Source organism: Channa argus, chromosome 12 (genome assembly GCF_033026475.1).
Source record: "Channa argus isolate prfri chromosome 12, Channa argus male v1.0, whole genome shotgun sequence".
Taxonomy (NCBI): domain Eukaryota; kingdom Metazoa; phylum Chordata; class Actinopteri; order Anabantiformes; family Channidae; genus Channa; species Channa argus.
The window spans coordinates 25455123-25480908 of NC_090208.1; the positions used below are offsets into that span (position 1 = coordinate 25455123).

At 37.7% G+C, this 25786-nt stretch overlaps 1 protein-coding gene across 9 annotated transcripts in view; it reads left to right on the top strand.

Moving 5' to 3' along the window:
* The window catches only part of camk2d1 (calcium/calmodulin-dependent protein kinase (CaM kinase) II delta 1), a 93768-nt gene that overhangs the window by 54199 nt on the left and 13783 nt on the right, over window positions 1–25786 (top strand). For 3 of the 9 annotated variants that reach the window (XM_067523813.1, XM_067523816.1, XM_067523821.1), the window contains exons 6-14: window positions 4551–4623; window positions 10556–10658; window positions 12092–12175; window positions 13505–13599; window positions 15866–15988; window positions 16107–16190; window positions 17150–17192; window positions 20337–20377; window positions 25225–25284. In XM_067523813.1, the coding sequence (XP_067379914.1) occupies window positions 4551–4623; window positions 10556–10658; window positions 12092–12175; window positions 13505–13599; window positions 15866–15988; window positions 16107–16190; window positions 17150–17192; window positions 20337–20377; window positions 25225–25284 (706 nt within the window). The remainder of the gene's footprint in view (window positions 1–4550; window positions 4624–10555; window positions 10659–12091; window positions 12176–13504; window positions 13600–15865; window positions 15989–16106; window positions 16191–17149; window positions 17193–20336; window positions 20378–25224; window positions 25285–25786) is intronic. The other 6 variants (XM_067523815.1, XM_067523817.1, XM_067523818.1 and 3 more) reach the window with 3 other exon arrangements.

Consider the following 25786-nt stretch of genomic DNA (forward strand, 5'->3'; position numbering starts at 1 on the left):
TTGTGTCTGTCCCATTGTCTTTCAAAATGGCAAAACTCTTTCAGGCTCTTAGCCCAGTGCAGTTTGTTCAGAGTGGGGGGGCTCTAGGCTTGTAGTTAGTTATTGCCTTCCGCCCTTTCCAGACATAGGCAGAGTTGTTGGCTGAGAATTGTTGTTCCATTCTCACCATCTGATTAAACTCTCTTCACCTCCTTGCTAAATCAGTACTTAGCCTCTCTGTGTTTGCCTATTCCCAGCTGCCTGACCCTGGGAACCAGGTTTTGTCATTGTTGTAAATTACACTTTTGCGTGATGGAATGATGTTTTTCTCACAAAAGGTAATGTAGGAGTTCACAGTGCATCCAGACTGTTACTAGCAGACCTAAAAACACCCCATATCATGTAGTCCTAAAACTCCTGAAGTTCCCCTACAGCCTCACTGGTCCACTTCTTTAATGGCCCGTAGCAGTGGTCTGATACATTCTGCTCTCTGGTCAGGCACTTGACCAGAGAAAAACAGTTTGTATTTGGGGAGGTCAACGGCCCATTTCCATCCCCAGCTGTGTAGTGGTAGAAATTTGGATGGGTTGCGTCAGGAAGTGCATCCGGTGGAAAAACTGAGCCAAATCAACATCTCGTCAGCATACTCTCACGACTCACAATGCGACACACACAAACATTACCTTTTGGTGGGATGTCAACACAGACAAGAATGAAGGAGGAGAACTTGCGGGTCGAATAAAAACGTTCGCAGTTAATGATGAAGGCCTCCAGGTTCGGGCAACAGTTTAGAGACAGTACTGAAACGTTGTCCCAGCCACTATTGATATAAAAACAGATTACATCTCACTTTATTTTGCCAGAAAGCTCAGTGTGTCTATCCAATCTGCAAAGTTGAAATCCACCCAGCTGTAGCACAGATTCCGGTATAAGATCACACATCCATGTTTCCATGAAGCATAAAATACCGGAACTTAGAAAAATCTCTGTTTTTGTTTAGCAGCAGGGTCAGTTCATCCAATTGTTGCAAAGTGAGCTAACATTAGATTCCAGCTAGCGCAGTGCATAATCCACACCACCGGAGACTCACAACTGCGGGGCCTCACATGCGCCATCTTTAAAGTCTCATAACATGCAGTGTTTCCATTGGTTTCGTTTCATTTTTGCCAGAGACTGCTACAATTGCTGTTTTATATGAATCTATATGACCTATTAACATGGCATAACATGCCATACATGTACCATACCGGATTCTCCCTACTTTTTCTCACAGTGAGTAAACAGAAAAGGCTGGAAACTCCCCAACATTTTTCCTAAGACAGGAGAAAGAATAAGCTTTTGAAGAGACAGAGATCAGGGTAGTCCAAGGCATAGGTACTGGTAAATTTAATTTATCTCTTATTACTTCTCAACATTCCCATAATTATGTATAGTTTAGAATATGGACCTTCTGGTTGACCTCTAAAGTGACACTAAACTTACACCAGCTACATTGCCAATGAATTGGAGCAGAGCTGGATCTACTTCATGCATTCATTTAGAACTACACATGAATATAATCCAAACATTAAAAATGTTCCCTTGTGTGTATTTCCCAAAATATCTTTATCTGTTAAGAATATAACTCAAAAAAGGTTGGCTTTTGTAAATAAGATTACTGAAGCATATATGTCTATAGTATGATAGTATTTAATTCCTGACGCAACCCTCCTCAATCGCTACCCGTCTTGGACCGGCACTGTATAGCTGGGGAGGGGAATGGGCTGTTAGGGGTTCTTTGTCTTGCCCAGTATACAATACTGTATTTAAAATAGTTAATTCCCTTTCAGTAATAGTCAGGCGTTCACTTATTGTCAATCCTAATCATGGGATTTTTTATTTTCTTTTTTCTTTTTACTTCAGTACTAAGCCTCAGCTTGTACGGCTTCTCTCTGCCATCTACATACATTATAGTATAATCAAATATCATGCTGCAGCAAAAATGATGAGCCGGAGAAAAGTTTCTAATTGTCGCAGCAAAGGGTGACACTTCCAAGTACTACATCTGTATATATTTTAGACATAATCATGGGCGTTGCATTCAGAAAGTATTGTTATATTGTAGCGTGACACCACAATCGTTCAAATACATTTTGTTTTCTTATTATCTACACTCATTACCCCATATTGACAAAGTGAAAACAGAATTTTAGAAACATTACAAATGTATGAAAAAAAGAGAAACTGAAATATCACTATGGCCTAAGTATTCGCAACGACACAAATTTCGCCCAGGTGCCTCCGATTTTCCTTGATCATTGCTAAAACGTTTCTACACCTTGTCTGGAGTCAGCGCCTCTCTATAGAAGTCCTCACATGCATACTATATCAGAACAAATGCCATGAGGTGAAAGAAGCTGCCTGCAGAGCTCAGAAACAGGATTATTGCAAGGCATAAATCTGGGGAAGGCTACACAAAGTTGGTGCACTGCAGGTTCCCAAGAGCACAGTGGCCTCCATAGTTCTCAAATCAAACCAGGTCTCTTCCAAGAGCTGGTCACCCAGCCAAAATGATCACTCTGTAGAGAGGGGCCTTACTAAGAGGGATGGGTGACCTGACTGAGATCCTGTGTGAAGATGGGATAACCGTGCAGCCAAGTTTTGGCAAAGTGGCCAGATGGAAGTCTCTCCTCAATCCATACACATGAAAGCCTGCTTGTAATTTGCAAAAAGTACCTAAAAGACTTGCTGAAGGTGTGGAACAAGATTCTCAGTTCTGATAAAGCCAAGAATGAACTCTTTGTCCTCACTTGTAATTGTTATGTCTGGAGGAAACCAGGCATGGCTCATCATCTGCCCAATACCATACCTACAGTGAAGCATGGTGGTGGCAGAATCATGCTGTGGGGGTGTTTTTCAGAATCAGGGACTGGGAGACTACTCAGGTTTGAATAAAAGCAAATGGAGTAAAGTACAGAGAGATTGTAAAAAAAAAAAAAAAAAAAAAAAAAAAAAAAAACAAACTAAAACAAAGGCTGGCTTTCCTACATGACAACAATCCTAAGCACACAACACAGAAGTGACTTGAGAACAACTCTGTGAATGTCAAAGTCACCCAGCCAGAGTCCTGGCTTGAGTCCTATTGAACATCTCTGGAGAGACCTGAAAATGGCTGTCCACCAATTGTCCCCATCCAACCTGACTGAGCTTTAGAGGATTTGCAAAGAAGAATGCCTGAAAATCCCACAATCCAGTAAAGCTCGTTTAGGCTAAAAAAACTCAAGGCTGTAATGGCTGCCAAAGGTGCTTCAACAATGTACTAAGTTACGGGCCTAAATACTTGATTATAAATATTCAATTGAGATTGAGGGGGACATCTCCTCATCTCCATCTTTTTATGAAAGTGAATAATCCTATTTTACAAAATGCTGAACTATTCCTTTAGCTGGTTGCCTTTGTCAATAAAGTGTTTTTTTTTTCACGTGTGGTGGTGTATTCAGGCTTGCCCATTCTTCCTTTGTTTGCTAACCTTTACCCATTCTCCCTCTTCCTCTCATTTTTTGCTTCCGGCCTGATCACTCTTTCATAGTCACTGCATACAGCAGATTCTAGAAAGTGTAAATCATTGCCATATAAATGGCAAAGTGCACAGGGACCTAAAGGTTAGTAAGTTATGACACAGTTACAGTAAAAGACCACAAGCCTGCTTACATGTGGCAGCTCACCTCCTCTACTGCCTGATCAGTCGAGCAATTAACCTCTTTTCAGTGATGCCTCCTCCAGAACCTCACCTCTTCCACCATTTGTCCTCGTCTGACAGGATTGTTTAAAACCTTACTTGCTACCGGGCACTGAGGTAGGGCTGGTGAGGAGATGGAAGGTCATGTAGAATTTTTTTTGGGTGGGGGGCTAGCTGGTAGACCTCATTATAGCCTGCCTTTCCTGTGTGCCAGGGCTCAAAGTGCATATAGTATTTGTGCAGAACCATACTCTGAAGCAGCTACTGAGGGGTTAAGGTCTGAGAGAGAGGGAATGAAGACAAGGACTAAGTTATTATGTTTTGTGGCTTTAGATACTTCTGTCAAAAATATAGAAGTTTAAAACATTTCAGACAACTTTAAGTTTTAATTTGTCATGACGGTTTAGTGACAGCACTTTGCACTAGGACTCCAGATGGAGTTAACAAAACCTCTAAACTTTAAGGGCTAAGTTCCCTTTTCTTTCAGTTCCTTCATCCTCCTTGGTGTTTTACTTAGGGCTTTGCCTCCATTTGACAAGGAGCTAACACCAATTCTGTTTTGAGACTCGGGCTGATAATTGGCTGCATTTTTTCACGTTGTAAACCATATCGTGTATTTAAATCACTGCAGGGACCACTTGTTGGCTGTTGCAAGACATCAATTATTTTTGAGCAATGAGTAAATTTTCAGTTTTACCAAATTGCTCATCCTTAAGGCCTCTGGGTGGGTAACTTTCCACGTTGCTGCTCCTCACTAGCTCCGGAGCTACCGGAGAATTAAAGCATGCTTACAGCCACAGACAGTGAGTGGTAGCTTGTCACTAACCTTTGGCCTCCTGGTGTTTGCATGCAGTCATTGCATTCAACAGATCCTAGAGGCTGTGCTCCACTGCCACCAGATGGGTGTGGTTCACCGCGACCTTAAGGTAAGTAGATACCTACGTACATACCCACCCAATGAAAAGACATAACCACACATGTAGCCACGCATCCTCTGTATTTGTCTCTCCCATATTTTTCCCATATTTCCTCTTCCACATCCATGCTATTGTGAATGTATTTGTGTTTAAGTCACAACACCCTTACTCCCCCACTACGGTTGAACATTATTTACTTACACCTTGGTGAAGTTTCGTAAAGATATCGGCTTTGATTTTCTGCTGAGGAAGCAGTCCCTTTTAACCTCACTTTGCAAAAGAAAAGTGAAAAAGAACCTGAAACAAACAGCAGTGCAGGCTTATATGGCTGGATAACATCTACTATTTTTCTTTTGTAGTTCTGTATAAAATTTGCTATTCTTTATAAAGAAAATGCAGGTTATTAAAGTGAAACAGTTCAGAATAATAAGGGCAGTTCATGTGACATTCATACCTTCACAAAAATGCAAATAAAAAAGACCTTTTCCCATATTATGAGCTAATCCTCACATGTGTATTAAAGTTGAATTAGAAATAATGGGTGAATCCATTAATGTACTCTTTAAATTAAGTTTTTTTTTTTAGTACAGTTTAAAGATGCTGGTGCTGTCGGATACCTCATCAAAGTCTGCAAATAGCTCTAAGTTTTTAAGCTATGATTGCTTGTGGTCCAATATGTGTAAACTCTTTGAAGTTGACTTGGTCAGTTAGGACGCCACAGGATGGCAGTTTATTTTTTATTGAGATTTTAAAGGGATAACAAGATCCTTTTTATGCCCAAGAAATGGAGTTTCCCTTTTTTTTTTTAAGTTCACTCTATTCTGTAAGTTCACGTTCCTAATTCATTGGCCTGGTTTTCATAAAGGTTTTACCAACTTCTTACATGTTTTTTAACAGGTAGTAGTCTGCCTGGATTTTTATTTTCTGCAATCAATATTATATGTTCTCTTTTAAATACTCTATCATCATGGCTAAATATGTTTGGAGCTGGTAAACATTATGTTCAGTAGTCTTGTTACTGTCTTGAATTCACTTTCAGTTTTTTTTTTCAGTTTCCTCACTGTGGTTTTTATCCAAAGCTCTGATTTGCCAATCAAATGAACCAGGTGTGTCTGAGGTTAGCCTTACCTTCAGCATAATAAGTTTGTATTTTGCATTCGCTGAGTGCCCTCTCTCTGCGCCCTGATTGGCCGTTGCCAGGCAGCTGGTACGGCTCACTAGAGAAACACAAAGACCAAACAAATTCAACCAAAACAAAAAAGTAAGCTGTAGAGATGTAGAGCAGGAGCACTATGGAAAGCCCTGTTTGCCACTTTGTGTGTGTTTTCACATGATTTAATCTCAAGATATAGCTACTATATAAAGCTCTGTAAATCTTTTTAGGTTGTTCGTTAGTGTGCATAGAGTGTAGACTCATGGATTTATTGCACCTTGTCATCCAGCATCATAACATTTTGCTGTGCATAATTTCTTACACAGAACCTTTTTTAAACTGCAAAAAATCCTTTTCTTTAACATGGTGGTTCATTTTTGAGTGAGATCAATTTAATAATATTTCCTCGATCTAAAAATAGTACTCCACCAATTTAGAATAGCACTTCTGTCATATTTTGGAGATCCAGAACCAGACTTTCAGCAAAGTTTACCTTTTTTGTCAAAACAGGGCATCTATATTACCAATAATGACCTGTGAACGAACAGTCAGCTGTCATTGTGCATAATTGGACCACATGGTGGAGATCCACATGTTTTATTCTAGTAGCAGATGATGTAGCCTGGAAGCTCCAGAGGGGGAGAGATGAGAAGTAGGCTACAGAAGTTTGATAGACTCACCTCTCCCCACTGCAACATTTTTATACTTTACAAACCCCAGCTCAACACTGACTCCAGAGATATCACAGACACAAACACAAACCTTTTCACAGCTTACTTTGGAGTTCCTAGCCTTTTTGGAGCTTTTAACTACAAGTAACCTATCACTATCACTGCCAAGTACAACCTCAATGCCAAAAAAGTTAGGAAGATGTGTAAAACGTAAAAAAACCCAGAATGCAATCATTTGCAGATCCATCAACCCATATTTTATTCTCAATGCAGGACCAAGGACCATGTACGGGAAACAGAACAAACATTAGATTACAGATAAGATTAGCTGTCTATGAATTCTACTGACTGTGGCTCTGCTTGGAAGAGGTCAAAGGCCATTACCAGTGCCATTCAAAAAAATTGAGACTGCAAGGACCATCAATAAACAGTCAGTTACAGTCTCTACCAACATTCAAAGTACTGAAGTTCCTTTTGCTGATGGAAGCTATTGTTGCTTTTGAAACCTCAAAACAAGTCAATAAGTTGATCTTGCAGTTAATACTGTTGCATTCTGTGTACACACACACACACACACACACACACACACACACACACACACACACACACACACACACACACACACACACACACACCCTTGACTCTTTGCATTGTCAGGGGCTAATTAGGCTTGGTGGGATCATATGCAATGCAATGACATGATTTGGCTATGGTGGGTCTGTAGACTGTGAAGATGGAGACTGGTTCTTAGACGGTTCACAAGTTGAATCATCTCCAAACTGGCACTAATATTACCCTTAATATATGCTGGTGGAAAAAGGATATCGGTGATGTAAGATCTGTTCCAGTCTGCTAAATTGTTTTGACACTTGATTTTTCCTACTGACCACTGAGACATTTTTGCTTCTTTAATCACCTGGTTTAGTATCTCTTCTAATCTTCCTTTCCTAGGATTTTTCTCCAGTAAGGTCTTGATATCAGATAATGCACGATATTCCTTTTCCCAATAAAAATGTTGCTACATCAGGGGAAATGGTTTATATAGAACATCCAGGTGGAAAATGCAGTGTATGCATTGGTCAGCACCAGAACCCACAGCACTGGTTTAGTAGGCCACTAATTCTATCTACTTTATGACAGAATCTAATTACAGCTTTTACACACTAGCAGTAGCAAAGGGGGAAGCATAAATCCTGATTAATCTGATCTGAACTATACTTTGTACACACATGCAGGAACCCAGACCTGAGAGTGTGTGTGTGTACACGCGCACAATATGCTGATATGATTTCCTCAGCAACGTGGCTTCTCGGTAAATGTGGCCACATCCCGCATATCAGACACGTGTATGTCATCCTGTACATTTTGACTGTTTGCATATGTGTGTATATATACCTTTAGACATATATCTGCTTTCCTGAAACACACACTAGATAATAATTGAAGACTGTTAGAACAAATTGAGTTTAATACCTTGTAAAAGGGAAAAATAAACTGATGACTCATCAAAAGAAAACATCAGCACCAACTGCCCTTCATGAATATATCTGCTGTAGTATAATTAAGCAGACTCTAAAGTACTTTTCCAAACAACAAACAACTTGGGTTTATTCATATAATTAATCTATTATTGACAATGCCACGTCTTTAGTTATGTGGACTTTGAAGGTAACAGTAGTCTGGTTGCCATGGGATTTCATGTCCAAAGCTTTGTATGTTTGATGTTTTATTGAAACAATACATTTTCCTAACAAAGCTGTTAATCATTTGTACAGATATTTCAGCAGAAGATTTTAATTTTTTTGTCTTACAAAGAAATATGGTAGACCTGTGAATTGGTTTTAAATGGTTTATCTTAATAGATCATCTTCATCATGTTTGTCATATTTGACAATAATTATTTTGAGGAATACTTGTCAAGTCATAATTGAAATTATAGTCAAAAAAAAACAAACCAGTTGATAGGTGAGAAGGATGGAGAGAGTGATTCCTAAGGGCTGCCTCTTGCCATTAGGGGTATAGGTTGGGTCTCAGGTTAGGTTACAAAGTTCCTGGCACAGATTGTAGGATTGTCTGTTATGACAGCATGATGCGGATAAATTAATTTGCTCCAACCAACAATCTTTTCTCCCTTGCTGCTCCACAAACTTCTGACCACAGCATGCTGTGCAGGACTGCACTACTCAGATTTGACACACATGCTCTCCTACCAGCTCAACCTCAATAGTGCATTTTACCTGCTAAAGTGGAATACATTAGATTTCAGTTAATTACATGTCTGATACCCCCTTGTATGAATAGAACAGAGTTTTAAGTAGCCATAGGTTGTGTCTGGGCAGTGTAAAAAATGTCATGCATTCTTGCGTGCAAGTGCAAGAAAGGTTTGAATGTATATATTAAGGGATAAGGTGAAAAGGTCACTTATCTGAATGGCTATTAAAGGAACAGTTGAGAAACAATGGTATTTAATTAATTTTAAAGGATAACTACATATGGTGTCATAGTTTGCTGTAATGCTAAGTAAACAATTAGATTCAAGAGATCCTAACCGTGCATTCTGGTCTTGAGTCTTGAGCAGTTTTTTGAAGTGAAGTTCACCTCAAAGTCTTATATATAAGCATCTGAGATAAAGAATCTTACATAATTATCTCAAACCGGAAAACATGTTTCACTGACAGATAAACATAAGAGAGGAAGGGCAATTTTTCCAGTCAAGGAAGTGATGTGTTCTTAGTCACAGGGAAGTGGTCTGGGTAGATGATGGGTGAAATAAGAATAAGACTTAAATACTAAAGACTTGGGTCAACATTCTCCCCATGTTAGGTTAATTTAAGGTACAAAAAAAGTGTTTAATATTTCTCCAAATTACAAATTAGTGAGGGAGGACATGAAGTCTGTTGGTGTGAATGCAGAGGACAGGGTTAGATGGAGGCACATGATTCGCTGTGGCGACCCCTGAAAGAAAACAGCCGAAAGGAAAAGAAGAAGAAGAAGTTAATAAATCAAGCACATTCAGATCTGAGTTATGTCACTGACTTTATAGTTTGGTTATTATATTGATAAAGTAGAATTACTGTACAGTTTATTATTAAGGTTGAGATGTGATTGTGATTTGTAAAGATTTCTAAAGAAATTAGAAGAGGGTTTCTTGATTTAAAATCTCAAAAGCTTTCAGGTGAAAGGAAAGAATTAACAATTTACAAATGTAGAGTTAGACACTTTTACATCCTGGAAGTTTCAAGCCTTTACAATGTTTTGATAATTTTAACCATTTTCACATTGTTCTTGTGTTTCTCGAATTGGGATGATAATTTTTGACTATGATGGATTTCGTCTCAGACTTGCATTAAAGCAGCGTGTCACAAGTAAGCAATAACCTATAATATCCTATATGTGAGTGAGCTTCTTGCATAAATTCAATCTATCACATGGAAGGTTTTTCCCAAAGTAACTTGAAGCTTGCACTGCGCTCATAATATATAGCCATTGTAAACACTGCTGTTGAGACGATTGGATAGAACGGTTACAGAATAAAAGTAGTTTCCCTTTGATCAGCAGCATACCTCCCTTTTCTTGTTACTGCATTACAGCTTAGTCATTTTGGCTCTATCAGGGAAACTACTTTCGACAATGCATTATTCCTCCTTGCCAAACCTTTCCCGAAGCCCCACCCACCACTCTTTGTGCTAGGGCTTGGCATGAGTCACCATCCAACTGTCTCACCCCGGTCTCCTCTCCCAGCCAGCCTTACACAGCCAATTTGGCAGCAGCCGACTACAGTCTCGTTTAATGGCATCCACCTTTGCTGCTTGGATGAGGTCATCTGTAGCCTCTGACTAAATGTGATCAGGCTTAACATGGGTCAGTCAACACTTTGTGTAAGGCTGTACTGGGAGACCCTGACATGTCTTTTTCCCAGTAGACACATCTGTTAGACCAGACAGCTTCTACAGCTACAGATTCTAAGTCAGTGACTGTAGTAAACATTCCTGCAGTTAAACACTAATCATTCTTCAAGTCTGTATTTCAGTCATGTTTATTTAAAATTGTATTTATTGACTTCACCCTTGGCGCAAAAAACTTTTTTTTTTTTATAACTGTGTTCCTTCTTTCCAAGCCGGAGAATTTGCTCCTAGCCAGCAAGTTGAAGGGGGCAGCGGTTAAACTGGCAGATTTTGGCCTGGCCATTGAAGTGCAGGGAGAGCAGCAGGCATGGTTTGGTGAGTACACATCTCTCGGTTCATTTTTGTTTTGTTATACTGTGATAGTTTTACTAAAGAAAATGTTGGAATCTTGGGCTTAATTTTTGCACTTGGTGTAATGCCATAGATCTTCGGAGCATAGCCAGTTTTTACTTTGTTTTATTTTTACCACAAAAACGTTATTACGTTTATTTAACGTTCAAAACGTTATTACAGATGTATTGACTATGTGCACATATTATTTTGTTAATATGAGAACTTCCAACAGAGTAATGGTTTTACAAATTTGCTTAAAATCATCGTTTGTTTTACCAACCAAATTGTTGAGTTATGATTACTTAATCTATACAATTTAAAACAAAATACAGGTTATGTTCTAAATAAATGTGATTAAAGAAATGCAAACTTTTTATTTCTTTTTTTAAATATTTCAACAAAATCAAGGCATTTAGACTGAGCAAACTAAGTGAACATATCACTGTTTTAATTAGACACCTTATATATTTAGCAAGCTACAGACAAGCTTACAGTAAAACTAAGTCATAATGGGCATAAGGTTTTTCACTTTTTTGTCCACAATCAGCTAGAGGACTGCACTAAACTAGAGATGCAGATTTTATTATTGGAGCATATTGCAGACTCAAATGGCTATTGCCTATCCACACCGCTGTTTGATTGGTGGTGAGTATCATTAGTTTGGTAGTTCTGCCTTTTGCATACAAAAATAGAAAATCCCCTATCAACATGTTTAGCCATAAAGAGAATGTATGTACATACTGATGAATGTTTGACTTTGTATTATTCCTCATGCTTACTTATAGTCTCTAGCAGTTTAAACTAACAATTAAACATTTTCTAATGTCACCTGCCTAAAATAAAGTCTTAATGTGCTCCGCAACAGAACAATTATTATTTGTCCTAGTTTTATATTTCTTTAAATGGCATTATCAAAAAAATGTGCCATTTTGTCTTTCAGAGCTCAAGTCACTCCCTTGTTACATCAGGGACTAGGTGTGCCACTGCTGTGGGCTCTTATATCAAGTTTAGAATGAATGATACCAGGCCTATTTCTTTCTCCCTTTTCCCTGTAGAACGAATAAATAATTGGTCTATTCCCCCAGCTCCAGCCTCCATCTGGAACCAGTTCACACTCTGTTCTGCCATTACTACAACTTGTACATTGTCTTATTGCCAAAGGGTCTAACTGAGGTTTTTTTTTTTTTTTTTAAAGTAGGCTGTGTGTTGCTTCTTATGAGCCAAACTACACACCCACAGAGGGATGCTTTTCTTTCTTGGGAGCTTGTTAACACAGCTCATAAACCTAACTTTATAGGACCCCTGAATCTTTGGTACCATCAAATGTTTCATTTTTTTTGAAGATGGTCTTATTTTTTTCTTGTATACAAGACCTATATATGTTTGAAGTGGCTCTTTGTGTGTGTGGTTTCTAGGTTTTGCTGGAACACCAGGTTACCTGTCCCCAGAGGTGCTAAGGAAAGATCCCTATGGCAAGCCGGTGGACATGTGGGCCTGTGGTAAGATTTTTTTTTTTGTTTTAATATGGGTCTCATTTTAGGTAAAGTCTGAAGTCATGTTTTATTTATTTAGGGAAGCCTTATGAAGCTGTTGTTCAATATTAATTTCCACCAAATGCAACGGCCTGAAACAGAAACCAATGGGGGTATCAAAGGGACTGCCACTACCCCTTAGACAATACTCATACTGAAGAAGCACATGTATGTTGTGGCTCAGAAATACTGACCAAATGGAAAAGTGTAGTTAATCCATAAATAGTTCCAACAGATATGGTAAACATATATAAGCTTGGCTTTTAATGTGTATTTTGAGGTTATTTCAAGTTTTTTGTCATAAGTTCTGCCTTTAGCTTCATACACAACACACAGACATGGGAATATTAAACAAAATATTTAAAAACATGCTAACTATACTTCATTCTGGTCCAGATCAGTGGACCATTTTGTTAATTTTTTTTTTCCTTTTTACCATTGGTTCGGTTTCCTTTCCCAAATAAAAAATTTACGCAAACCAAAATGTTCCAACTAGACTAACACTACATTTATATTACTGACGACAAATCATTGTGGGCTGTTGGGCACCTTTTATTTATATCTTATTCTATGAACCAAAAGTTTTCTCACTCAAAAAAAGGAAAGCAAAGAGTGTCATCCATAACATTAGGGTATGAATAAATTAAATGCAAGGTAAGAGTATATAGCTGCACAAGCCACAATTGAACATCTCATAACCGTTCTATCAAATTACAACATCTGACTGAAAATGATGAATTGCAGTTTTTGGTTTTATGTGTATCTTCAGGTGATTCACCACAGCACAGAGCACGGAGTACAGAGGGTCTGACCTCTTGAATTAATCATTGCTCTCACTCATTACACACACTGTTGATGGCCCAGACCACCTGGCCTTAAGATGTCAAATGTGCACATACATATTATCTAAAAAACACTCTTGCTTTTTTCCACACACCTGTGCTGACTGACTGAGGCCACAGAAACAATAGGCAGTGCTGTGTTTGTGGTCAGACTGTCTTGGTGACAGATAAAGGGGGCTTTCATCTTTTCCTGGCAACTGACCAGCCAATCCAAAATACCTACCCTGGTAACACATGCAAACACAGATACTTGATATGTGTGTTTTAATACATTATTCTTTATTTAGACATCATCCTTATTTTATTGTTTCTCACTATTTAGACTGTCGGTGCAACGCTATAGTTTAGATTTAGCTATCAAAATTTTGGGACAGTTTCTAGTTTCAAATATTTTTCTTGATCATAAAGAGACCTGTCTGTCATGATTAACAGTTGTGTGTACTTGTATGTGTAGGTGTGATCCTCTACATTCTCCTGGTGGGATATCCTCCGTTTTGGGATGAGGACCAGCACCGACTGTATCAGCAGATTAAAGCTGGCGCATATGATGTGAGTTTACACTGGCAAACACATGCTCTCCCATCCCTCTTTCTCTCTGTGTCTCTAAAGGTTCATAAGGAATAAAGATTAATATATAATTATTGGACAGTTTAAGACCTATGATGTTCTTATTGCATAAGGATTTGGTATGACAACAAAGTGCTACTCAGTGGTAACTAAACGTGGTTGAGGTTTTGGAAGACTTCACTTTTCATCTGAAAGACTTCTATGCCAAATTTAAACCTAAACCTGATATAATAACGGAACATTCAGCTATTAAAAAAAGTTAATAGCAAGGATGCAAGGATTCCTAATATGTTGAGGGTCATTGAAGTCATATGTTAATTTTTATCCCACCTGACTGCCGTGCTTGCCGTTAGGGTTATACAAGTCAAAATGTGAACAGCTGTTTAACTGCTATATTCAGATAATTAACCCCAGTCATTTAGAAAAAAGAAAGTCTTTAGTATGAGAGTGGACATATCTCCAATACCACCTTAAATAACCAGATTAGAGTTGGTCTTCTCAGGATAGCTGACTTTTTAACGGTCCTATAAGCACTAAACCTGATTTCTGCAATTGTGGTAGGGGATTATTTAGTAATTTAATTAATTTTTTCCTCGAATACCCTGATTTATCTGCCACTTATGTATGTAACCAGTTTAAGAGTATAGCAGCATAACTGGGAGCTAACTTACCAGCTCACTGGTTCACTGAGCCAGCTTCAATTAACTTTATAAAAAAAAAAGAAATTCAGCTTAGCGTTAAATGTAGAGTAGGTGTCTCCCTCTCAAATTTGAACTGGGAGGTAGTTCCATAGAAAAGGAACTTGATAGCTAAAAGCTCTGCTTCCCATTCTATTTTCGGAAAGTGGCAAGCACAAACAGGCCTGCATTCAGAGAGCATATTTCTGACGTTCTTAGACCTAATTACTATATGTATTTTAGGCATGCTTGAAGGTTTACTAATTGTTTTGTATTTTTTAAGCTGGTTTCATAGATAAAAAGAGCTGGGTGTCATCTAGATAGCAATGGAGATGACACCCAGTGTTACATTAATGTTGCCTAAAGAAATGAAGTATCGATCCTGCTTCTGCTGTTACTTTACAGTTAAAATGTCTAAGCCCAATCTTCCAAAATAAGTCTGAGGTCGAAAAGAAATCACATTTCTACTGCATATATATGCAGATTTCCAGTAATCGGGTTTGTGCATGTTCCACTATAACTTCAGAAACACTGGTTCTCTGGGAAACCTGGTTACCTAAACGCATGTTACCCCAATTCCTGGTTAACACCTTTGGGATAGCATGACCTACATATCACATTGGATACATTTGTCAAAGCTTTTAGACAGAAAATCTTATGAAGACCTAGATTACATTGCAATGTATCATTGTTTTTTTGTTTGTTTTTTTTGTTTGTTTGTTTTGTTTTGTAAAGCAGCCTTGGGTTTCTTATAAAAGCGCTGAATATAATAAAATGTATAATTATTTTTGTTGGGTCAAGTTTGGTTGATCTGATGTTTGGTATTCATTTGTTTAATGAATGTGTGTATGAGTACAAGTTGATTAACAAGACATATTTACAACAAACAAATAATTTTTGTTGTTATACTGCTCTATGTTACTGTACCTTTTTATTTACTTTTATTCGTCATCTCTTAAAAATTATAGCATAGCTGGTTGGCTGTAGCTTTGTTTACCGTGTCTGTTGTCTTCTCTGCACTGCACAACCAGCCAGATGGGTGGGAGGAGGCAAAAGCCAGGGAGCTGGATAGAAATATAGTTTGTTAGATAGCTAAAACTTCAAACTCCACTACATTAGACTTGAAGCATACACTTGCTCAAGAACTAATGGTCAGATATGCCTTTAAATAGTCTATAGGAAATAATGGCATGTGATGGGAGGAGGCTGTACAAAACATGTGGTGTTATGTTACTATTAATTGCAGATTTTAATATTTGAATGGTTAAAACATTGTGAATCTCACTGGAGGGGACTGGTTTTATATATGTGAGTGGGAACATTTTATATACAAACCTTTGCACTGCTAGTTTTCTTTTTTACTATAACTTTCCATTTAAAATCTCCATGACAATTTTTGTTTTCACGATTAAGAGATTATGATGCTTTCTAAACAGCAAACAAACTTTTTGTCACTTCACCCTAAAAAAAATGTGGGTTAATGTTAAATACATTGTGCAGATAATGTAGGAATTAGATTTATATTAAAACTTGGACACCATCAGAAATTTGTGATTTTATTCATTTTACAGTTCCCTTCTCCGGAGTGGGACACAGTGACTCCAGAAGCAAAAGACCTGATCAACAAAATGCTAACAATTAATCCAGCTAAAAGAGTCACTGCCACAGATGCACTCAAACACCCCTGGATCTGCGTACGTGTCACACATCCACTTTTCTAGTCATTGCTTAATGCTTCGAAAACATGCCTTGTAGCAATAAATTACCTGAACATATTCTGAAATGCGGCACACTATCTCCCTGTGTTTACAGCAACGCTCCACTGTGGCGTCCATGATGCACAGACAGGAGACTGTGGAGTGCCTCAAGAAATTCAATGCTAGAAGGAAACTCAAGGTGAGAAGCAACAAGATATGCATGACGACAAAACCCTCAAAAGACCTATTGTTCAGTTCGTTCAAGCATTCACTTAAGACGAGAAAGTTGAAATAGTAGTGTCGTTTTTTCTAGAAACACTGTTCCACTTTGGTTTAAAATGGGTTTTTGAACATTAACCTGCTAATGTGTTACTGCAAATTTCTTTTAAAGCTGTAAACGTGAGTTGTTTCATGGCCCATTGCCTTACGACTACAGGACATCTCCCAGTGACTCAGAGTAGGAATAATTGTAATATGTAATCTGCATTTTATTTGCACTTGAAGAGTGCGCAGAGTGAGAGTACATGTGAAGGTAGAGTTATAGCGGTGTTCATAGTACATAGTGCTACTTTTGCACTTTAGTATTATGAACAAAAATACTCAATGAGTAAAAATCCAATAAAAGTACACACCACACAAGCATAACATAAAATGGTAATGTATGAATATGCTATGAATACACTAAAATAACAGCTGTCTGTATGATAAACTAAACATTTAGCCTGGTTGTAACATAGCTTAACAACTGAGCTTGTTCTGGTAGAGTCTATTAGCAGCCTCCCCACTAAACCAGCCCCTCTCCCCTTCTACCAGCTGCACTTGTTAAGCAAACAGCAAAGAAAGGGATCAGTGAGTCATAGTGACTAAACCTCACCCAGTGATTAATAGCGGGGCTATTTTTATATTGTGTAGAAAAAATTATCATATTAGACATATAAAATTTAAATCTGTGTAGAAATACAGATTATTAAAATTGGCGTGAAACTAATTTGCTATTAATTGCGACTAACTACAGACAATCTGTGGTTAAAATAAATCATTTGACAGCCGTAGTTTAAGATAATAATCAAATCCATTCATATGCCCCTAGGATGCCTAATAATTAACTTTTAGCTTATGTAAACATTTGTTTCCGTGTGTCCATTCCTCTCTTGCTAGGGAGCCATCCTGACCACTATGCTTGCCACTCGCAACTTCTCAGGTAGGACAGAACAAGGAATATTGAAAACTGTTAATTCTCACATTTCTTTCCAGGCCTGTCCTAAAGTATTGATAAGATGTTCTTTTTGACAAAAATGTCATTATTGGTGAGTTCAACTATTTCATGTTATTATTTAAGATACTCCTGTTTAAGATGTTTTTCAAATGTTACAGGGTGGCCTTTAAAGCCCATTAAGCTTCATCCATCCCTCCTTTTCAGTTTCTATCAGTGGAGACTAAATGACCATAAAGATCAATAAAGTCCCTTCTTCAGGTGCCTTTAAAGGGCAAAACATTTAAACTGAGTTTAACAGTATTGATTTTATATCTTTGTTACGACTGACAGTAAGGTTAAATTTTTGTCAATGACAATTTATTAAAAAACATTTCCAAACTGTCACATGCCATTATAAACTCTATCAGTGTAAACATGATCTTAGTATTTACTTTTCTTTTTCTTCCTTCCCCCTCTTGTGTGGTAATCCATGTGTAAGGTAAGATTCTTTGGCATAGTTGGCACTTCTCCAGTGTCCAACTCCATTATCAGGTTTGATTCTGAGGCATGTCATGTTTACGAGCACTCCAGTATAGGGCTTTCAGCTGACACATTGCATCCACTAGTAGCTATGTTGGAGAATAAACCAGTGTATTTAAGTTTTTCGGCCAGTTCAGCAGCGGCGGACATTGTCCCCGGGAGAGACCACTCTGAAGAAAGATCTCTTCTTTTTTTACAGATAGTGGTCAGGCAAAGCTATTTATTATTACACACTTTTGTTTGCTCTCTTTAAACCATAATGACAAGTGGAACCATCCAAAGGCCTATGATCAAAAGTTTACACACCCGTGAAGTTTTGGCCTGATAATAAAGTGTACATGTAAGTTTAAATGGCTAATAAGGGTAACTTTGACCTGTTTGCTTGTAATTATGGTCTGTGTAGAAAAAGTCAGTAAGCCTCTGGGCTCTTTAAAGACCCTGCATATTTCATGTACTACTACACAGACTTTGCTGCGCTATAGGGAAAGCACCAGAGCCATCAGGAGCTGCAAGAGAAGGTGGTTAAACTTTATAAAACAGCAAAGGGATATAAAAAAGAGCCCAAACATTTACAAGTCCTGAAGGCTTTTTGCTGAGGAGAATGGACTGTTTACGCTCTAAGAAAAGAAGTGCCTCATCCACAACAACAGAAAAGACTACAAGCCGTCATTGATACAAAACTTGATGCAAACTTTTATACAGGGACAATCTAAGTATTTTCTTTAATGTTAGTGCTATTTTGTGATGTCATTTTGAGATGCCTCATAGTTTAACTTGACTCCCATTCTTGCAAATGGATGGTGAACACCTCACACTCCTGCCATTATAGAGATGCTCTGACTCAGTTGTTTTTCCTGCTGTCAACACATCTATTTTTTAAATTATTTTAACAAGACAATCAGTTTTATTCACAATACATCTGAGAGGTTTGATAGTGTACAACAGAATTGAGGATACCCATGTGTAATATCACTAAGCAGGTCAAATGATTAAACAAAGTACATTCTTGCAATAATTATCATAAACAGATATGTAGGGTGTGGGGTATTTTATTTGATATGTAATGAAAAACAGGTTAAATTATTATATTGAAAATACAACTTCGGTTAAACAAGTGTGTGAGTTAACCTGTGGCTTTTATGTTGGGTTAAAAAAGAACCGATGAACTTTAGCAGTGGTTGGCAGCGTAAGAAAGATCTAAAATACGCATCTATGTACTGAAAATTAAATAGACAAGTGCTTCTGACATGGTACAAGAATCATCTGTGGAAATTGTTTCAGTGCCTCATCAGAGAGTGTGAAAGACATTTCATGAAGTAATTCCCTGCAATCGATGTCCAAGATGAAAAACCGTTGCTCCCAAAAGCTTGATCAAGCAACAGTAACTGCAAGAATAAACTTTGCCAAGGAACATGAAGAAAAGCCTGAATAATATTGGCAGAACATTTTTTTTTTTTTTGAAATAAACTAAAATAAATGAGTTTGGATCAGATTTGTACCAGCATGTGTAGTGTTGACCTGACAGTCTCAATGATTGCAAAATGTCGACCCTGATATACAATGGGCTGATTTGGGACTGCAAATGGTGTCAGCGAGATAGGGAGCTGACATTTATATCTGCACTACAGGATGAAGGCAAGTTGTAAACCCGACTACCGATTAAGGAAAAGCTCCCAACACTACAAAGTTCACCCGTTTTTAAAGACGAAAGAAGTGAAAAAACTGACCTGAAAAAGTTTGTCCACTGACTTGGATGCAGCAGAACACCTTTTGGAATATTTTACAGCTAAAAGTGGAGCAACAAAACCCTTCCAGCGAAAAAGTAGCTGAAAATAATCATGTGTGAAGAACATGTCTTCAGCAATTTGTGCATGTCTGGTATCATCCATTTAAAATATATTACCCAGTCTGGTGTCCTTCGGTGGAAGTCATGGCTAAACACGAAACAACTAATGAGATCATTTCTGAGCTATACAGATTAGGTATTAGATCCAATATGGTTTCTTGTGGTATTTGATGTCATTGCAAAGCCTCTATCAATTACTAAACATGCACATGTCTCGGGTTTGAGAAATCTCTTGTAAAAAAAAAAAAAAAAAAAGAACCTCTCACTGTTGTAGACTATAAAAAAAAAAAACCCATATCCCCATGCTGCTGTCCTGCCCCTACTAATCACTAACACTGTGTTACTGGCTGTCCTTGCATGTCGATTAAAGAGCAGGGGGTCACAGTTTGATCATCTGACCTGAGGCAACAATCACTACTCACATGCTTTCAGCTTAACCCTGTTTTAAATTGTTGTTTTTATAGAGTATTTGAAATAAGATATTAAAATCCTTGAGTGGAAGTAGGCAGAAAACAAAGCTAAAGCCCTTGGGTACCTGTTACGGTCTTTTCATACAAATCTAATTGCATGTTATCCACTGATTCACTAAGTTTTATTTTACCTCCCGAATCAATTTGCATTTTTTCTCTTCCGCTTCCAGTTCTAGCAGAGCCCACTCAGAGGTTGCCAATAATTGGCCAGCCTTGAATATACAGTACAGTGCATGTGTGTGGTAATCCTGGCTGGCCACTGATTTACTTTCATTGTTATCTTTCGCTCTACAGCAGCCAAGAGCCTGCTGAACAAGAAACCGGATGGTGTCAAAGTAAGTTCAGTTCCTTCTCGTTTTTCACACTTCCCAATTTTCATGTCTTGTGCAGTAGGCTAAGACATCCAGTACTATTGTCCTGTGCCTGCTGTGGTAAGGTATTTCCCACTACACCCCCCACTCGTTTAGTCTCATAGTGTTGTTCCTTAAATGCTGATCTCCAGCCGCACTATTGCTTGAGTAAAAATAGGAGCTCAAATCTCTTTAGTGAAATGTATCTTTCCCTTGTGGGTGTGACAGATATGTCCCAATAATGACCCCCTCTGCATTCTTTTTGTGCATAAGAAGAGGAGAATCTGTTGTCTGAGCTGAGGAAACTGTTGGAAACTCGTAACTGATGATTAAATTATGCACTAGGGGAGGGAGTTGGGGTTTTTTCTTTGTGCCATTTTCCACTAAGCTGTCAGAAATTTTATTGACACCACCAAGGAATGTATCTGCTTGTGTGTGTGTGTACTCTCCACACTATGCCTCAAAAGCTGTCATAATTCCACCCTTGTCTAAAATGTTGATTGAGTTTTTATCTCTCCATCCGTTATCTAAACCTCTCCACTTACTTATCCCAAGCACTCACTATTTATGCACTGATTTTCAATTTTATGGCAAAGGTTTTCTGAGACTCTTGACACTGAGCTGATAATGGAGATTTAACGCTTTAGATTACAGCCTGCGACTTACAAGTACCAGGAAGTACAGGAAACTGACTGTGTACTTATTAATAACAACATTGTACCTCTATAGTACCTATCATGGGCTCTAATTTAAAGTGGAGCCTCATACCCTTCTTCTTTGTAGTTACACAGCAGTTACATCATAAGTATTCCCACTTATTATGTAATGTTTAATAAGTACCCCTTAACTAAAAAATGTTTTCTAATTTCTATCTTGTTACGCCGTTGTTTTTTTGTTATCAAATAACAAATATGTATCCATAGGTACTGTGGAGGTACACCATTATTACTAATAAGTAAACAGAAAGTTTAATGTACTTGCCCTGTAAATCGCAGGCTATAAACGTAACCGATATATTCAGTGTTTTGTTTTGTTTTGTTTTTGGTTTTTTGTGCTGCCTAAAGCTCTGAGAAGTCGACACCAAACTGCCCCTGAAAAAGCCTGCTTACACTACACACTTTACAGTCCTCAATATGAGTTCGCTTGAGCTTTATTACCTTGTTCCATAATTTTGTGACCTATAAGTGTAGTCCTTGATTCTGGTGAGACATCACCATATGAATCACAACACAATAATACTGCAATAGCTGATTATGAATGAGCATGAAATGGTTATTAAAACAAGCAAAGTTGTTACCCTATAAGCATAAAACACAACACAATATGATAAAGTCAGGTAAATATGTTGACAGTTAGCGGACTTCCTGAACTGCTGCAGTCATGGAACTACCTTTAATGGTAGCAACAGCAACTTCAGACACAACTTCTTTCTTACCACAGTCTAGTGCTGCTATAGTCTTATCATTAACTTTAAGGCACATTTATGAACACCTCCTTAAAAAAACATGTTGCTATGTAGCTAAACACTCCACTACGTTCACCACAACTTTTTTTTGTTTGTTTGTTTTTTTTTTTAGCTTTAAACTGTTGTTTGATTAGAGCTTTTGATTCAATATGTGTTCAAAATGAAACAATTAAAGGAGTAATGGAAGCTTGATAAGGCTGCTCCTTAATTTTAGTTTTGGTTTCTATATTAAGCAAAGTTCCTTCTCAACCTTTCGTTCTGACTGTTTTTGGTTTTGTTTTTTTTCTGCTGGTAAGCCTCTGTTAGGGGCAGCTAGTCCTTGTTCTGTTTTAACTATTTCTCATTTCAGTCACTAGTCACTGTCAGCAATTTTAATTACTTTTGTTTATGTACCATAAAATATACTGGGTATTTTTTTTTAACTCTGTTTTGAAATGTACAAAATAATGCATATTTAAATATTCAAAATTCATGTGTGTGTCTGTGCATATGCTAGTTTTGGTTGTAATGCCAGAGAGAGGTTCATTTTGTCTTTTGTTACGTTGGGGCTGTTCAATGCAGAAAAAGAAGACTCATGGGACAGAGCATTTGAGGGTAGGCCTGAGTTTCTGTTGCTTGTTAGCTAGACTGAACTATGCAGCGGGTAGTTAGCTGTAGAAAACCCCTTGTATTTAATGCTGTGCAATGGCACTTAAGGCTGGAGAGGCAATGCATGACTGAAGAGACGGAAAATATCACACACCAACTTCGTATGCCATTTCTCTTTCATAGTCTGAATTATTTTGAATATCTTCTCTGTACAACTGATCAGAGTCATTACAGGGGAAATTACTTTTCCTTGTGCTGTGTGCTCAGAAAGGGACAAAAACAGGGAAAAGGATCACACCAGAGTAAAAACAAATAACATCGGTCAAAAAGAATATGTGATGGAGGACCAGCAATCTTCCTACATTAACCCAAATGCTAACCCTTGTTGTTTGACTTATCAACCCTGCAAAGTTGCTGTGCATTCAGCTTCCTGCAACACAACGTATTCTGCATACTGTGCAGGACAAGATTAATTAAACAAAGTCAATAGTAAGAGAAGAGCTCTGTATATAGTTTTGGCAGTTCTATGCTGCCCTCTGCTGGACAGCACACAAGTATATTTAGCCCCTCTGATGTTGTGATTTGCTCTAAATGTGCAATGGAAATAATACGTGTTAATAATAGACTTATGTTTAAGAGTCATTCAGTGTGTCCCCAGCCTAAGTAAATTGTAGCATGTAGTTTAATTATTTCAGGAGTCTAACTTTTTTCCACTGACCCAAATCTTAACCTCCTTGTTGTACTTTAGATTCAGAGATAAAATGGCTTTATAGCTATTGTGTTGCTACACAGGTAAATAGCACTAGGGCTTGAAAATCATACTAGATTCTAGTGTTGTGAGAAATTGTTGGCATCCGCTTACCTTGAAATGCCAAAAAGGGTAAGACAAACTTTTTGCCAAATTAATATTTTAATGCACATTTAGGTAGTATAAATAAGTCTTCATCATAAGAAGCAATAAAAATGGTTAAGGAGTATATTTAAAAAATTACAATGTAAAAATAAATTATACAATTACAAAAGTTTAAATTTCCCCATTAGAAATCCTCTAGGTAATTAATTTAAATATTTAAAATCAGGCAGCTTATTGTTAAAAAAAAAAAAAAAAAAAAAAAAAAAAGTCAAAATTGAATGTTTGATGAAAGGGCAACAAAAACAATGGGATCAGGAAAATAGCTTTCAGAAGACCTTTTGTAAACCTTCTGTAAAACTTCATAAAGCTGGAGAGGGACATACAAATATTTCAAAGCATGTAGGGATACCTGTAAACTGGCAGCTATAGAATATAATCCAATGGAAGAAGCATGAACAAACATTATATAAGAAGTGGAAAGGTAAGAAACATAACTGAAAAAGGGGCTCGGAAACTTGCTCAATGGAAGAATCCAACAATCCAAAACAAACCGCAGACCTGCAAAAGTCATCAGAGGAATCTGCAATAAAGGTGCACAACTTCACAGTGAGGTGTAGTCGGCATTATCTGGAAGAAAAGCATGCAGAAATCCACTGCTTACTTCTGGGCATGGAGCAGCATGCTTGGATTATGCTAAGGTGCATTTAATCAAACACCATATGAGTTTTGCAAACAATGTTATGTAGTGTGACCAAAATGCAAATGCAGCCCAGTATTCACAACTTTTTAAAGAAAAACTGCCTACTGTCACCCAAAAAGCTAAAAATAAAGAGGCAGTCAACAGGGCAATGATCCAAAGTGCAAATTCAACTCAGAATTAGTATAAAAACAATAAGGTCAATGATTTACCAGTTTTTATTTCCTATCTCTGAAAACCTAAACGCTTAAAAAAACGCCTAAAAAAGCATAACAGAATCCTGAAAGGTTACAAATGATGCTCAGAGTAACCAAAGAGGTTGGCAGAGGTTGGAAAGACAAAGAGTATTAGAGCACCTTTTTATAAAGTGGGATACAGATTTCTGCATTAATATCCTTTATTATTTTACATGAACTTTAATACTTATAAACTTTTATTTCACTGTCAAAGGCAGGTAATGAATAATGAATTCTCACAAATTCCTGCCACTACCTTTTTTCTTAGTTGTGATTAGTTTTTCAATATTAGGATTCATTGCTGAGATATTTGTGTACAGCCATATTTAGACTGTACTTTATGCTAATTGTAGCATGCATAGACACTAAAATGGCTTAAAAACATCAACATGTTAGCATTGTTAATTGTAAGCATATTAGTTTTAGGACACAGATGTTAGTGTAAATTTGAAAAAGTAATAGCTTTTGAAAGAGAACTGTAATTTACTTTATGGAATTTTCAGAATTGCCCAGGGCCCAGCAGAGAAAGCAGAAAACCTTACTATGTTTTATTTTCACTATGGTACAGAGTATGCAAGCAGCAGTCTCAGTTCAGAGTTTTACCCAATTCATCATTCTTCCACTGGGTCATTGGGACGTTTGTTTTACTCCAGCCTGTCCCTCTTGATCGATCTCTCTAAGCAGGCAGGCCTCTCATAGAAATTCTCCAGCATGGTCTATTAAGTCTTCTCTGGGAAAAAGTGTATTTTGGTATTTATTTTTTATACTCTTGTGAATTTAAATAACTATTTGTTTGTTGAAACTGAAGTGTTGAACTGTGCTGAATGGGTCAAATGTTTGATATAGTCACTGGCTCATTAACTGCAACTCATGAGAATATTGTTCCACTTTTCTCTACACAGCAGCTGCATGAAGAACAACTGTTTAGACACTAAGCCTTGTCACTTTTGCCCTGTCTCGTCTGTCTACCTGTCTGTTCATCTGTCCCTCTAGATCAACAACAAGGCCAATGTGGTCACCAGCCCCAAAGAGCCTGTCCCCACTCCTTCTCTGGTACACTGCCTGCCTTGCTGTCTGTGCTTGCATTACTGTCTCTGTCTAACAACCTGTCATCCATCCTGATTGCAGCTCTGTTCCATGCCTGTCTCACTAGGTTTTTGATGGTGATTGTGTTTCCATAAAGCTTAAGGACCACATCAGTGATTGAATAACCTTAGCTGTCTACATGCAACACATAAATAGCTTTTTTGCTTTGTCACGCTGCTGTACATGGGCTACATTTTCCTTTGTTGTTGATGTTGGCTGTAATGGCAACACTGGAGCCATTGCATATCAGCCATGGCAAACTGTTGGCACAGGTCCAGTCTTTTTTTTTTTTTGTCAACTGAATTGGAAACAACACTGGTTTGTAACTGGGTTCTGTCCCAAACTTGGAAGAGATAACTATTGTACCAATGAGAGTCCAATTTAAATGCGCTAATATTAAGCAAATTGACTTGTAATTCAAACACATCTATATATTTTAGTCATTGTAGCATATGACACAAGTCAATTT